The 15,704-nt window shown below is 41.4% G+C and overlaps 1 protein-coding gene across 1 annotated transcript in view; it reads right to left on the reverse strand.

The window, feature by feature from the left end:
- Positions 1-15,704, reverse strand: part of DOCK3 (dedicator of cytokinesis 3) — a gene marked incomplete at its 5' end in the record, with an annotated part of 323,062 nt that overhangs the window by 220,220 nt on the left and 87,138 nt on the right. The window contains one exon of the mRNA XM_015424016.1: positions 6,970-7,058. Coding sequence (XP_015279502.1) covers positions 6,970-7,058 — 89 coding nt within the window. The remainder of the gene's footprint in view (positions 1-6,969; positions 7,059-15,704) is intronic.

Raw genomic sequence — 15,704 nt, forward strand, 5'->3', positions numbered from 1 at the left:
TGCAGAATCTCAATTAAAACCAACAGTCTTTTTTCAATAGATGTTAGTTTTAGCTTTTGCCACAATTGGGCACAGGTTATGGTATCAAAAGCTATCTTCAAATCCATGAAGGCAGCAGCAAGGATCTCCCGACTCTTGGTTGCATATTTATTGATTAAGAATCGTAATGTCAGAAGATGATCATCTGTACACCTCCTCACCTAAAACCGGCCTGTTCACTTCCCAGGATTTTATTCATCTCCAACCAGTCCACAAGATGTTATTAAAGGGACAGAGCATAAAGCTTCCCAGTCACTGATAAAAGGCTGATTGGCCTGTAGTTGGATGGTTCTGCTTTGTCTCCCTTCTTATAAAATGGTATTATGATAGCATGTCTCCAAGCAAGTGGCATAACTCCTGTTGCATTTATCTAAGTGAATACATTGTCAATATATTCTTCTACCATGAGATACTGGCTTTGAAGATTTCTGGGGGAATTAAATCTGCACTAAGGGCCTTCCCATTCTTCATTTAAGAAATTAAAAACTAATTTCAGCTGGTCGAGCAGGGGGCTACTCTGGTAGTTCAGCAAGGTTCCCATTACTCCAATAATCATAGTTACTACAAGAACTAGAGAAGATATTATTAGCAAAGTGTTCCTCCCAAGTATGCAAGGAGATATGAGATGAAAGTAGGCTCCTAGGATGTAAAACAGAGCTAACCAGTTTCCAAAATTCATTAGCTGAGCTTTTGTCAGTTAGTGAGGTAAGCTTCTTCTTTACTCGTGCATATAGCTTGTATATAAGCCTTTTTCCAAAAAAGAAAAGCTTGTAGTATAACTAAAGAGCTAGCATGCCTGTATTCTGTAAGTACCAGATAGCAAACTTTTTTTAGACACTTGCACTCAAAAATAAACCAGCTGTTTTTGGTAGGTTTCAGGGCCTTGTCTCAATAGATAGGTTTAGAGTATGCAGGCAGCAAATAGGACTAGATTTGCTCTAGCTTACAGCAGCTATCATGCACATTAGGTCCTCGAGTAATTTCTCTCTTAAGAGCATGACATTTGTCTGAGAGCATCAAGTTTCTACACAAAGTATAGTTTTCAAAACTCCATTTTACTGATCTCAATTTGTCATGGTCTTGACAGATGGTTATCAGATCACTATTTGGGGCACCAAAATCATTAGGCAAACTACAGCATAATAAAAAGTAGAGACATCACCCTGCCAACAAAAGTCCGTATGGTCAAAGCAATGGTATTCCAAGTACTAATGTATGGCTGCAAAAGTTGGACCATAAGGGAAGGCCGAGCGCCAAAGAATAGATGCTTTCAAATTATGATGCTGGAGAAGACTCGAGAGTCCCTTGGACTGCAAGGAGATCGAATCAGTCAATCCTAAAGGAAATCAACCCTGACTGTTCCCTGGAAGGCCAGATACTGAAGCTGAAGCTCAAATACTTTGGCCACCAAATGAGAAGGGAGCACTCACTGGAGAAGACCCTGATGCTGGGAAAGATTGAAGGTCAAAGAAGACGGGGACGGCAAAGGATGAGATGGTTAGACAGTGTTATCAATGCAACGAACATGAAACTAAGCAAACTCTGGAGGACAGCAAAAGACAGGGGCCTGGCGTGATGTGGTCCATGGGATCGTGAACAGCTGGACTCAGCTGTGTGACTGAACAACAACAACAACAAAGAGCATATGATGGCTAGCAACAGTTTACCCCACTTTATGATAGTTTACTAGATCAATCAAATCAGCCGAGAAAAGAAAATAGTCTATAACACTTGCCCCAAAATTGTTCAAATTTGTAACCTCCCCCATGTTCTACCTTTTAAAATAATCAATTTTGTACTATCTATAAATGTGGCCATTGGTTTACCCAATACATTGATCCTGTTTTCTTTAGATGTTCTCTAAGAGTGGTTAAACCAACTTGTTTCCTTCATAAATATTCCTGGAGACACAAAATGAAAGTCTACTAAGGTCAGTGCCAGTACATGCATTAAAATCTCCTGCAAAAATAAAAGATGCCCCAGGATATCTACAAGTCAAATAACTGTATGTAGTTATCAAACTGATCCCAAAGAGTAACAGTTGACTTATTCACTCGATGTGGAGACTAACATTTATTAAGACCAATGTTAAGGAGCCTATTTTAACAAGAACTGCTAATGCCCGGGAGGGGGGGATTAGGAAGTGGGAAGCTTTCAAAACATGATGACAGTGATATCAAACTAAGGAGACCTCATGAGGGTCTTCCCTTACCACCAGATTGAATAGCAACAAGTGAATAAGCTTGAAACCCAGGGAACAAGATTAGTCTAGGGCCCAGGTCTCCTGAAGAAAAACAACGTCATTCTGTGTCAATAGTTCTTTAATTTCTGGGGAGGAGCTTTTAAATTTATATCCAGCAATGTTCCAGGAGATCAGTTTCAAACACTGGCCCTTTGGTGCATTTGACACATTTTTGGCTGGCACGGATTTGTTGGAAAGAATCATTACAGGACCTAGTTTGTCCAGTTACAGGAGTAGGTTGTTTAACAGTTAAGTTCAAGTGGAAAAAGAAGAATTCTGTTTAATTCCAAAAATACCCACATGATCCTGTTGAGCACCCACCCCAGAACCCCCAGGTCCAGATAAAACATTTGTAGTAGCCTGGTAACTCTGTATTTCATCAAGTGGAGATTGAAATCCCTGCTTTGTCAGTGGCTTGGTAGGGGCCTCCAATCACTAATGGCTGACTGATAGAGAGGTAACTTCAACTCTAGAAAAAGAGACTTTTTAAAAGGTTCTTTGACAGTTTTCAATCCATTAACTATGTTGGTTTGCTCAACAAAAGGTAAAGCCCAAAATGATTCAGAAACATTTGTTTCCATTGGTTCGAAATGAAATCCCATAGCTGCCTTAGTAGATTTGTCCTTTGGGGCCTTTATCTGATGATTAATAGAGAATGAGGAAGGAACAGTCACTTGCTGAGAAGGTGAAACAAGATCAATGAGCATAAGCTCTTCACTAGACCTTTTTCCTTCCTTCCAGATAGAAAAAACTTACTAGGAACTAGAGGAACTAGCAATCACACACACTAAATAATGCACATTCAATCCACTTTCAATGCACTTTCCAACTGGATTTTGCCAGTTCACACACTAAAATATAGTTGAAAGTGCATTATTTATTGTGTGTGATCGCAGCCAGTGTATCAAAAGCACTAATAAGGTGTATATCGTACAGTTTAAGATGTGATACTTCAGAGCATATTAAAGATGGAAATCTTGGAAAATAACACAAGCAATTTTTAAAATTTGATCTGTCAGGTCATTAAGTTTGGTATGGATTTTTTGAGTATATCAGCTATTTAAAAGGTTTGATTAGCAAGCATATTATAATCAAAAACGCCTTGATCCTCACAAGGAAGACAATCACTAGGCAAACTCCTTCCCCTCCTTGGTCTCCATGGAGAAGGAGCTAGTTCTTCCACAATAGTATCAGCAGAAGGGGCTGGCACATCACTGTTAAGACAACTATATCTGTTTGTTACAAATAAAGAAGTTGCCATGCAAAAATAATAATCTATTTTACTTTGTTTGGGAAGGGGTAGTGTTAAGTCATTAAAAGGTAATGCCCTCTTAGTCCCCATAGTCCCACTTCCAAATATTTAGCTATAAAGTGTATCCTCAAAATTATAATATCAGTAAAAATGGCAACAAAAGTATAGAACCCCCTCCCAAGCAACCCAAATTAAAATAATAATAATAATAATAATAATATTAAAATAATAAAATAAATAAAACGCGAGATAGAAGTTGCCATTGAGAAAACTACAGCTATAGAAGTGGAGGAGGTTGCTCAATCTCTGTCTGTATGCCAGCTGCTCCTCCCTCAAACCCAAAGCTAATTAAGCTACACTCAGAGTTTTATCAGATTGAAAGCAGAGAAAACATTCTCAAACGAAAAGAAAAGAAAAGAAACTCAAGTCAGCCAAAACAGGTGCCTTGAATCAAAAACAAAGCAAAATCCAAACCAGCAAGTATGAAAAAACAGGTAATGGATAATAAAAGCAAGAAAGAAACACAGCTCTTATTGGACCACAACAGAGCACCACAACCCAGCTAACCAGAACTGGTCCACATGGATCTGGGCGGTTGCTGCTACCACTGAGGGTGAGCCCAGAGCAGCTCTCACAGGCTGCTGAGATCTAGAGCATCCTGGTAGGGTGGGCCTGGAGCAGCTCTCAGAGGCCACCACCATGGACCAAGGAGGTAAGTACATTGTGCATGCACAGACACTCATCTAGTTTTGAGGGGATTTAATTTAATTTTCTTACAGATACCAGATTTTTCTGTAAACCTGGGAGTTTCCCCAAGTTTGAAGGAAAATCTGATCGCTCTCAGCGCGGACCCAATCCGCAGATTTCCACAGATCTGCAGATCTGCCCACAGTTGAGAAATAGATATTCAGATATACAACTGAGAAATCTTTGCCATTTAACAACAAAACATTTTGGGCACTGTACCCAAATGAATGTCGGGATTTTAGTATATCATCTCAGCATGCCATTTTAATTTCTTGATGGATTACTGTTGCGAGCACTTCAACTGCTATTGTATTGTTGTTTTAACTGTTTTAAATGTTTATGCCAACCGGCCATATTGTGCCGGCATATGTGAGCCGCCCTGAGCCCGTCCGCGGGGAGGGCGGGATATAAATATGATAAATAAATAAATAAATAGGGATGAACAAGTCCTACTCAGTTTAAATATGATAAATAAATAAATATAAATATGATACATAAATAAATAGGGATGAACAAGTCCTACTCAGTTTTCAAAATCTAAAGAAGTCTTTTGAAGCTCCAGATCAACAAATTCATTTTAAACTGAAATGTCTATGGTAATTATTAATGCCCCATTTCTTGTTTGTGCCTGTGGGCTGTTTTGTCCATTTTGCAGCAGTTATGCCACCAACTACGGACTCAGCGAGAAGTTGCAGCTCATCCTGGATTACTGATGAGTATACTTGTACCATACAACATGTGTAAGTGGTTAGAGTGTCAAACAGAATCTGGGAGACTCAGGTTCAAATCCTCACTCTGGGTGACCTTGGGCCAGTTACAGCCATGAGGATAAACTGGAGAAGAGGAAAAGGTTGTACACCATTCCGGGTCCCCATTGAGGAGAAATGAAATGAAATAAAAACATATGCTTTTTGCATGCACTGCACTTTTCAGTTTTTTAGGAATGCACTTTAGGCCCATAATGAAATAACTATAAAAAATAAAATTTATCAGGGCCCTCAAAAACTATTTTGGACTATCCTCAGGTCCTGAAAACCCTCAGAGTTATATAGCATTTGAGCATACACAAAAACAGTTTACTGAATCAAAGCCACTCAAAACATTTAAAAGTAATATAAAATGACATGCCCCACTGGAACAGGATTTATGATGGGATAAGCATGTTGAGAATGTGATCATCTGCTTAATCTTTTCATGAGCAGGTAGCAGATTATTCTACACAAATCATCTACACAGAGACAAGAAGCCAGATGTATCCTGAAAGATTTACATCATGTTATAGATGAAAATTTAAGAAATAAATACAAGTTATCCTTGTACAATCTTCTTCCATTATGTACATAAAACATACTTTGCAGATAATATCCTTCAGTTTCATAAACATTTTACATTCTGCTGTGGCAATATGAAGGCTGTGAATTCATTTAAACATACAGTTTCACTGTTATGAATTTTTGATAATAAATGTTTATCTTATTATAATGGTAATTGAGTTCTGAATGATCACTTTGATGCTCATCTGAAAATAGGGGAGTACTTTGATCGCGGGTAGCTCTATATTGCTTCCATTGAAATGGGTATTTTTATCTTCAGAACTAAGAACTTTGTGAGACAATGTATGATCAGTTTGATATTTGTGCATTTTGTATTTGCCCCAATGGCAATTTATACCTTTACTGTAATGCTAAGTGGGTGCATACAATATAACTGTGTAGATTATAAAATGCAAATCCACAGAAGCTCATAAATAACATGTTAGTCTTTTTCTTCCTTATCAGAGCAAAATTCGTTTTTATGCGCTGATAGATTATAATTATTAACATTTCACTTGTTAAAAAATGCACTAGACACTCCCTTTAACTAAAGCCTTGATTTTAACACTGGGTCACTTAATTTGTATTCACATAACCTTTCAGGTCAGAGATTATTTTTCCCATTCACCTTTTTAGTAGCCCTGGTTATTACAAAAGTAACACAGCAGGATTTTCTAAAAGATGTGCTTATATGCACATTTGGAGAAATGCTTATGGGAACTCATTTTATGCTCTAACAGCCAAAGCTCAGAACTCTCAAATGTTCTTTATATGTGAAACTAGCAGTATAATCCTAAACCACTGAAGTCAATGAATTTAGAAACATGTAACTCTGTTTAAGATTGTGCTGTAATGACCAAACTATATATAGCAGCATCCTTATGCCTGCCATGAGGACGCTGCTGACATTTTAAAGTGATTCTGAGGGCCTGATGCTGATTGGGCCCACAGTGTAGCACTCTGTCCCCCCATGCCATTTGAAGACCCAAAACAGCCATGTGTGTGCAGGGGAAGTGCAGTCACTGTGGAACTTGATGAGGTGAGGCGGGGGGCGGGGAGAGCATCTGAACCTGTCACACTCATGGCATTTTTAAATCACTGTAATATGGCTGTATCCCTGTGGTGGCCATGAAGACACCATTACATTTTGAACGGCCCTTTAGTGATCCAATGAAGAAAATGAAAATCAATTGAGATATCTGAAAATATTACTTTTCAAAAGCAAAAACTATGTACAGGCTATTCACTTTATACTGAAAAGTCCAGAAACAAACGTATTCTGCTGTACATCCAATTCTCAACTACCACAGAGAAAGTATGCAAGTTTTTAATATAGGCAAAATTAAAATAAAATAATTTTAAAATAAAAACATTACCATAGTTTGAGCTGGGTGCTGTATATTTGGTGCTGGATTTGCGAATGATGTTTTCATGGATCTGATACCATTCATTCTCATTGTTGCACCTACAAAAACATAACCAACTTTACCTGTTGCTTTACATAACTTAAGTGCATGTGTTCACAACTCACACAACAAAGGGAAAAAACCATTTGCAAAGTCTGAAAAAAATCCCATGGAATTCTACTTGAGCAGTGAAATCTGAAATGGTATATAAAAGAAGACAGGCCTTTTCAAAGTAAGAACATCTGAAATACTATTGGCACTCAAATACTGATAGCACCTTGGTGAACTGTTTGCTTAGAGATGTACTTCTCTCCTTTAAACTTTACTTGCTTCAGCAGCATACACTAACATGCTAGAAGTATCACATCAAGGTAAAAATTGCTGTGACATGTGAAATGTGTGGCTATGTAAAAATATTATACCATACTGGAAAACAGTTATTTGCTATGTATATATAATGTCACACTTTATATCGAAATATAGATGCCTAGAACCTATACCATTGTTCCATGTGTGTTTCTTTCAGAGTGCTGTGGAGGTGGTCCACTGCGGGGCACATTCCTCTTCTACTAGGCACCTTAGGGTTACTTGAAAAAACACCAGACTAGTGCAAGGAGAGTTCCCTAGAGATGAAGAAGGAACCACACTCTGTCCTCAAGCCTTCCCTTGCACAGAGATATTCAAAGCCATCCACTTTACAGGTAATCATATGCATGCAAAGTGTGTGTTGGATGGCTTTGAATATCTCTGAGCCAATGATCTGAAAGTACAAGTTCTCTGCATGGAGCAAAAAAAATGTTAGAAGAAACCTGTATAATTGTGCTTTTTATACATACATAGTTTAGTATGATCCACAATCAGCTATCAAAAAACCAGTATTGGATACGTAAACACATGTTCTATACAGAATTCCTACAATTAATGATAAAATAAAATTATTAAATACTAAACCAATTGTTTCCTTATTGAGCACACCAGTGTGCAAAATCTTGCTACCTTAAAGGTAGTTTCTTTAAAACAGTCAGCAAGACAAAGAGAAACATAAAAATCACTGGATCTGCATAAGTATCTGGATGTAATTGGAGTGATGTAAATATTCCTAATGTATTCTTTGAACTCATTCAGTTCACAATTCATAGGATACAACCCAATGTTTTTTGTAGTATCTGGACACTGGTGCCTTTCTAAAGGAGCAATACTAAACAGGTCTACTCAGGAATAAATCTCATGTTATGAATTGGAGTTCAATCCCAGGAAAGTGCCGTTAAACACTGCAGCCTGATTTTCAAAAAAACTGAACTTGAAAGTAGAGGACTAATCAAGGAGTTCCTTCCCAGATAAACTACAGACCACCTCACATACAGCATGTGGGAACCAGGATGTATAATAAATCAATTTAATTATATTTTTAAAAAGCAAATTCTGTTTTCCTCTTAAAAATAACATGATCTAAAATGAAATCTGCATTAAAGACAAAACATGGTTGCACTTACCTGTAACTGATGTTCATCAAGTGGTCTTCTGTGCAGACCCACATGGGAGTGTGCATGCACAGGCCTGCCACAAACAGAGACTCTGCAAAGAACTTTCTAGGTTGTGAGAGCACTCCCCCCCCGGAGCTGCTGTTTCCCAACCAAACTGGCCATGTGACTGGGAGAGGAGGAGTGCCCTTCCCTTAGTCTCCCTTCTCCCACCATAAGGGTATGGCCCTGAGGTAGAGAAACCCACAGTGGGGAAGAAGGAAGAGATGTGTGCCTGCACAGAAGACCACTCGATGAACATCAGTTACAGGTAAGTGCAACCATGTTTTCAACTTTGTGGCTTCTGTGCAGTCCCACAAGTTAGAATAGCAAGCTCATTAACCATAAAGGAAGGTGTGGGGCTGGTTAGCGAAAGATTGATTGAAGTACTGCTTTCCCCACAGCTGCCTGTAGTGTTGGATGTACATGGAGGGAATTGACCAGCTGCTCTGCAGGTGTCCGTCGAGGTGACTTTACTAATGAAAGTTGCGGAAGACACCTGAGCTCTAGTCGAATGAGCTCTCAGAGGGAATGGGCTTGGAGTGTTCGAGGCAGTATAAGCCAGGGGTGTCGAACCCATTTGTTATGAGGGCCGGATCTGACATAAATGAGAACTTATTGGGCCGGGCCATGGGTGTCATAAAATGTAATGCCAGGTAGCAGAGATATAAACTTTATAAAGGACAAACACAAAGATTTTTTTAACTTAAAATAAAAACATGCTTAAAACATTAGCTCTGTGAGCTGCAAGCCTACTTTTGATTTATTGACATTCACCATAGAAATCTCATGCTCAGAGTTCTGAGTCTAGAACCCAGGTTAAAACATGAAATGGCTGCGTGATTAAGAGAGTCTGGTGAAGCAAGCTATGATGCAGCAGCAGAAGAAGAACTGGAAGCAGAAGATGGCCAGTTCCACTGCGAGCCTGATGGAAGCCCTCCGAGGGCCTGATCGGGCCCCTGTTCTGCATGTTTGACACTCCTGGTATAAGCGGCTCTAATCGCCAAGACAACCCGCCTGGACAGATTGAGCGGAAGCTGCCCTACCCTTCTTGCGTCCAGAGGAGGAAACAAAGCATTGTCCCCATGAAACCCTTTTGTACAGTCTAAGTAAAACAATAAACATCTCCTGATATCTAAAGTGTGAAGCGATTGTTCAGATGGAGTTGGGAAAAATACAGGTAGAAATATGTCCTGTGTCAGGTGGAACTGAGACACTACTTTGGGAAGGAAGGTCATGCTTTGATCTCGGAGACTATCTTGTGTTACGCAGGGAGGGGGTAAGAAAATGTGAAAGAATTCCCCACTCAAACTGAGCTGGAACACATCCTCTAGAGCAGGGGTGAAACTCATTTGCTATGAGGGCCAGGTCTGACATAAATGAGACCTTGTTGGGCCGGGCCATGTGTATCATAACATGTAATCCCAGGTAGCTGAGATATAAACTTTATAAATACACAAACACAAAAGTGTTTTTTTTACTTAAAATAAAAACATGCTTAAAACATTAACACTCTTGCAATATTTTGTTTATTTAACAGTTTCTGATAACTGACACCTCTTGCTCTGAATTATTGCAATCTTGAGTATGCTGTTCAAGTGTGTATCTGTAAACTGTAAACCTATGATGATGCAGCAGCAGCAGAACTGGAAGAAGAAGCAGAAGACAGCCAGTTCCACTGTGGGCCTGACAGAAGCCCTCCGGGGGCCTGATTTGGCCCCCCGGCCACATATTTGACACCCCTGCTCTAGAGAACCAGGGGCCCATGCTGCTCTGATGCAAAAACGGCAGCATTTGGTATTTTGGCGGGAAGCAAACTGGTCTATTGAAGGCTGACCCCATTGACTGAAGATCGACTTTAAATAGCAGGGGTTAAGTGACCATTCGCAATCTACACTTAGGTCCCTGCTCAGAGTGTTGTGCATGCTGGCAATGTGTACGGCGTGTACTGAGGCTTCAATGCAAATTACTGTGTACCAGACATGAAGCGCCTTCTTGCAAAGGGAGAGAGATCCCATATTGCCCTGTTTAAGTAAAATTTGGCTATCATGTTGTCTGTAGCTATGAGGAGACTCTTCCCTTGCAGGAGTTCTGAAAAAGATGTAATGGCATATTTAATTGCTATCAATTCCAAACAATTTATATGGAGAGAAGACTCTTTGTCAGACAATATTCCTCTAACAGCAAACCCTTCACAGTGCGCCCCCCAACCTGTGAGCAAGGCATCAGTGAAAACCTGAATATGATGTTGTATAGATCCAAAAACTACCCGTCTGGCTAGATTGGAATCAGAGGTCCACCAATATAGGGACTGCAATACCCTCTTGGGTATGGAGAGTTTACAGGACTGGGGGTCTACAAGCACTTGGAAGGTTCTGAGGAACCCATTTTGCAGTTTTCTCATCCCGAGTCTAGCATGAGGCACTGTGGAGGTAGCTGAAGCCATCATGCGTAGTAATTTCTGGGTATTTACCACTCTTTGGAAATGAATCATTAAGAAGCAGGAAACCAAAGACTGTAATGCTTCACACATCACCTGGGGGAGGAAGGCCTTACCCTGGACAGAGTCTAAATATGTTCCAATAAATTCCACACATTAAGCGAGGCTAAGTTGAGATTTCCCAAAATTGATTAAAAGGCCCAGATCCATGATGGAATGCACTTCTAAGTCCATGGTGGATTGTAATGCCCGATCAGATGTGCCGACAAAGAGCCAGTCATCCAAGTAAGGGTATACCACAGACCCTTTCAATCTAAGATGAGTAATTACTGCAGACATGCACTTCAAAAAGACAGTATTCAAAAGTGGAGGAACCACGTTGGAACCTCAGGAACCTCCTGCAGCTCTCAAGGGTGGCTATGTGTAAATAGGCACCCTTAAGGTCTAGGACCCCAAACCAAATCCCTGGCACTAAAAGGGGGAGAATGTCTTGTACATATGCCATTCTAAACTTGGCCACTCTCAGCGACTTGTTCAGGGACCTTAAGTCCAAAATGAGGTGCAAGCCTTCTTTTTATGAGGAAGTACTTGAGAAAAAACCCATCCTGGCAACTCTCCTGTGCCACCTGCCTAACAGTTCCTTTCTCCAGGAGGGTCCTGACCTCCTCCATTAGTAAGGTTGGGGGGGGGTCACCAGCCAAGGGTTCAGATCAGTTCAATGGGAGCAGGGAGTAGAATATCAAGAAATAACCATGACACACTATAGATAGAACCGAACGATCTTTGGTAACTGTCAACCAATTGTGAACAAACTGAGACAAATGGTTATCAAAATTTTGTGCACCGGCAAGTCATGCAAAGGACTTTTCTTTTCCTGCTTGTTCCGGGGGGGGGGAGGGGTTGCTTGAGGCTTCCCTCAGTGTTTATTCAGATGCTTCCTACTCCATTGCCCCTATGTATAGGATGGGTGAGAGGCCTGGTAGTGCTGCTGAGCAAGTTGGTAGCGATACGGCTTATAGAACTGATTTGAATGTCTCAGAAAACACCTCAGTTTGCCCCAGGAAGCAAGAGGGCAATCTTGCTGTCAACCCCCCCCCTTTTTGCATCTGGTTACTAAAGAGTTCCTTGCCTTCAAAGGGCACATCTTTGACCCTGGCTTTGGTATCTGCTGAGAGTGCAGATGATCTCAGCCAGGCCCATAGCTACTGTGGGGCATTTCATGGCCCTGGCTCCTTAATTAAAAGCTCCACCCCACAAATAATCATGCCAGAAACATTATTTTTGAGGGGAGAGAAACCCCCCCCCACTGCCTGCTGCTGGCAACAGCCAGGTTGAGTGTTAGAGAGCCTCCCCCTTTAAAGAAGGATGTTCAGGTTATTTTAATTAACTGTAATTTAACTGCCCTTTTAAAAGTTTAAAGGCCCCATGACCAAAACAATCTTGGCTACAGGCCTGATCTCAGCCAGAAGTGGCACCGCAGGATGATGCTGGATGTTAAGACGCTAGAGGAACAGTCGAAGGACTGTCTTGAGGCATTTAGTCGCTGCTTGCCTAGACGGACCCCTTCTGTATACATCACTTCAACTAAAGCCTTCTTATCGTCGGGGAGGATATCCAGATACTGAGACATGTACTCCCAGAGACGCATCTGATACCTCCCCATAATGGCCATAAAACTGGCTACTCTCAGGCCCACTGTCTCTGATGAGTAATTTGTTCTACCAAGGGCATCTAGTTTGTGACCTTCTTTGTCCAATGGTGATACAAAGCAACCAGTGAGTTCATTGGGGGATGATTCATTAAGAACAGGGGTGGAGTCCAGCCATCTTCTTTCACTTTGTAGAGATTGTCAAGCTTCTTGGCCAAGGGAGGTGTGGAGGAAGGTTTGGACCAAACACCTTTGGCCATGTCCAGGAGTCCCTGGAGCATGGGGAATGAGATCGGACCCACATTGTCGGTATAGAGGACTTGTAAAATTAGATCTGATGGCTTTGGATCCAATGACACAACATTCAGGTCCAGTGCTTTTGCCATGCGCAGCAGGTGCTTGACGTACATCTGCAGGTCCTCTGTAGGTAATACTGGGGAATGAGATTCCACTGTGTCCTCAGGGGGTGTGATGGATAGGGCCTTTGAGTCAATGAGTCATGGCCAACAACCTCTTCAGAGTCATATTCATACTGTTCCAATATTCGGTTGCTTTATTCGGTTCGGTGACCTCCTATGTGGCAGGACCTCAAAGACCTCATTTTTAGAAGAGGGAGGTGAGTGACAGGCCTGTGTAGAAGGTGATGATATCCTTGATCTTACCATAGACTCTTTTGGCACTGGTGATCGACATTGCATCAGAGATGGTGATCAGTGCTGAGAAGGAGAGGAGCCTCAAACAAATAACAGAGAAGACCGATATTGGAGTGAAATATGTTTTGTCTTCTTTTTCTTAGTGGGCAGTTCCACAACTATTCTTGGAGTTGAAGAAGGTCTTGATGCCTTTTTAGACATCAGATCCAACAGACCACAGTTGGCACAGGCTGTTTTTTCTGGGGAAAGTTGCAGACCCTTGGATGAGGGATTTTGTGCCCCCTGAGCCTTCTCTCAAAGGGTGGCTTTTAGTCTTTCTCATGCCTGGCTTTTAGGGTAAACTAACAGCAGTGGTCATAGGGTGCAGTATTATGGGTTGCTCCCAGGCATAATAGGCACTAGTCATGATAATCAGACTGGGCCATTTTTGTGCTGCAGCCAACACATTTTTTAAATAAGGTCATCTTCCTTGAATTGAGGAATGAAAGACTCAAAATCTTCTTGAGGCAATCAAAACAAAGACTCACAGGTCTAAAAGAGATCTTCTCCTTGTGGTGGCAAAGAGAATACTCAGGAAAGATCACTCCCCCTCTCCCAGTCATGTGGCCGGTTTGAGTGGGAAACACCAGCTCCAGGAGGGAGGGAGGGAGCGCTCTTTCAACCCAGAAAGTTTTATTTCTTTGATTTATATTTCTTTGATTCTTTGCAGAGTTTCTCCCTGTGGCAGGCCTGCACATGACTCTCACAAAAAAAGACTCTCACAAATCAATAGATTGTAAATATTATACAGTCACCTCCATATACCTTTCTTATTTGGTGTTATGCTGCTATCTCCCCTTTTCTTCTCCTTTCTGCTTGTACACTACTTCCTTGCCTGATCAGTATTCCTTATGATCTTTGCAGTTATTTCTAATCTATAAACTCTTTTTGAGCAGGTCTATCCATAGCTTATTCTTACCTATATCCTGTAACATGCAGCATGGGAAAACCTCAGTCCAGAAAAACACCCCAGGAACTGAGCACTCTCCTGTGGCTAAATGCATTACAGAACAGCTTCAGGAGCAAGAGGAAGGTGGTTTTTCTCACCTGCTGCTTCTTTATGGACTGGACTCTAGGATAGTTAGGTGGATAGGGAACTGGTTGGAGAACTGCACTCAGAGAGTCGTTGTCAATGGAATTTCATCTGAATGTAGGGAGGTGTCTAGTGGGGTGACACAGGGCTCCATTCTGAGCCCAGTACTTTTCAAAATTGTTATAAATGATCTGGATGAGGGTGTGGAGGGACTACTCATTAAATGTACAGATGACACCAAATTAGAAGGAGCAGCAAACACACCAGAAGATGGAAATAGAATTCAACAAGATCTGAACACACTGGAAAAGTGGGTGGATGTGAACAAGATGCAATTTAACAAGGATAAGTGCTATGTTCTACATCAGGGTAGCAAAAATGAGGAACATGCATACTGGATGGGGGATACGCTTCTGAGTAGCAGTGTGTGTGAACAAGAACTTGGGATACGGGTAGACCGAAAGTTAAATATGAGCAGCCAGTGTGATGCAGCCATAAAAAAGGCTACTGCAGTCTTGGGTTGTATCAACAGAAGCATAACATCCAAATCGCAAGATGTCATAGTCTCGCTGAACACAGCATTGGTCAGGCCACACCTGGAATACTGTGTCCAGTTCTAGGGGCCTCACTTCAAAAAGGATGTGGACAGAATGGAGTGGGTACAGAGTAGAGCGACAGGATGATCAGGGGCCTGGAGACCAAGCCCTATGAGGAAAGGCTGAGGGACTTGGGAATGTTTAGTCTGGAGAAGAGGAGGTTGAGGGGGACATGACTGATTGCTCTCTTTAAGTATTTGATGGGCTGTCACTTAGAGGAGGGCAGGGAGCTATTCCTGTTGACAGGAGAGGATAGGACTCACAATAATGGGTTTAAATTAAGGGTGGGAAAGTACCGGTTGGATATTAGGAAAAACGTTTTTACAGAAAGGGTTGTGCAACAGTGGAATCAGCTGCCTACGGAGGTGGTGAGCTCCCTTTTACTGGCAGTTTTTAAGCAGCAGCTGGACAAACACTTGTCAGGGATGCTCTAAACTGATCCTGCATTGAGGAGGGGGTTGGACTAGATGGCCTGTATGGCCCTTTCCAACTCTGATTCTATGATGCTACTCACAGCTACACCATTGCAGTTGGAGTCAAGAGTGGTTACAGGGCCATTCGGCTTTCTCTACACCTACTGCTGCTTTCCTTTGCCATGTACTGCTGCCTTCTCTCGCAGGGAACCCACCCTTAGTTGGGGAACAGTATTTTATTAAATTTTCAAAACTTTAAAAGCCAAGCATGGCAGCACTATCCGTGCCATCAATTATAAAAAGGAAGCCTATAAATCTTAACCAGAGATTTTATACCCAGTAAGCTTATAAATCGCTTGGTTC

Source organism: Gekko japonicus, unplaced genomic scaffold (genome assembly GCF_001447785.1).
Source record: "Gekko japonicus isolate JY-2015 unplaced genomic scaffold, Gekko_japonicus_V1.1 scaffold477, whole genome shotgun sequence".
Taxonomy (NCBI): Eukaryota; Metazoa; Chordata; class Lepidosauria; order Squamata; family Gekkonidae; genus Gekko; species Gekko japonicus.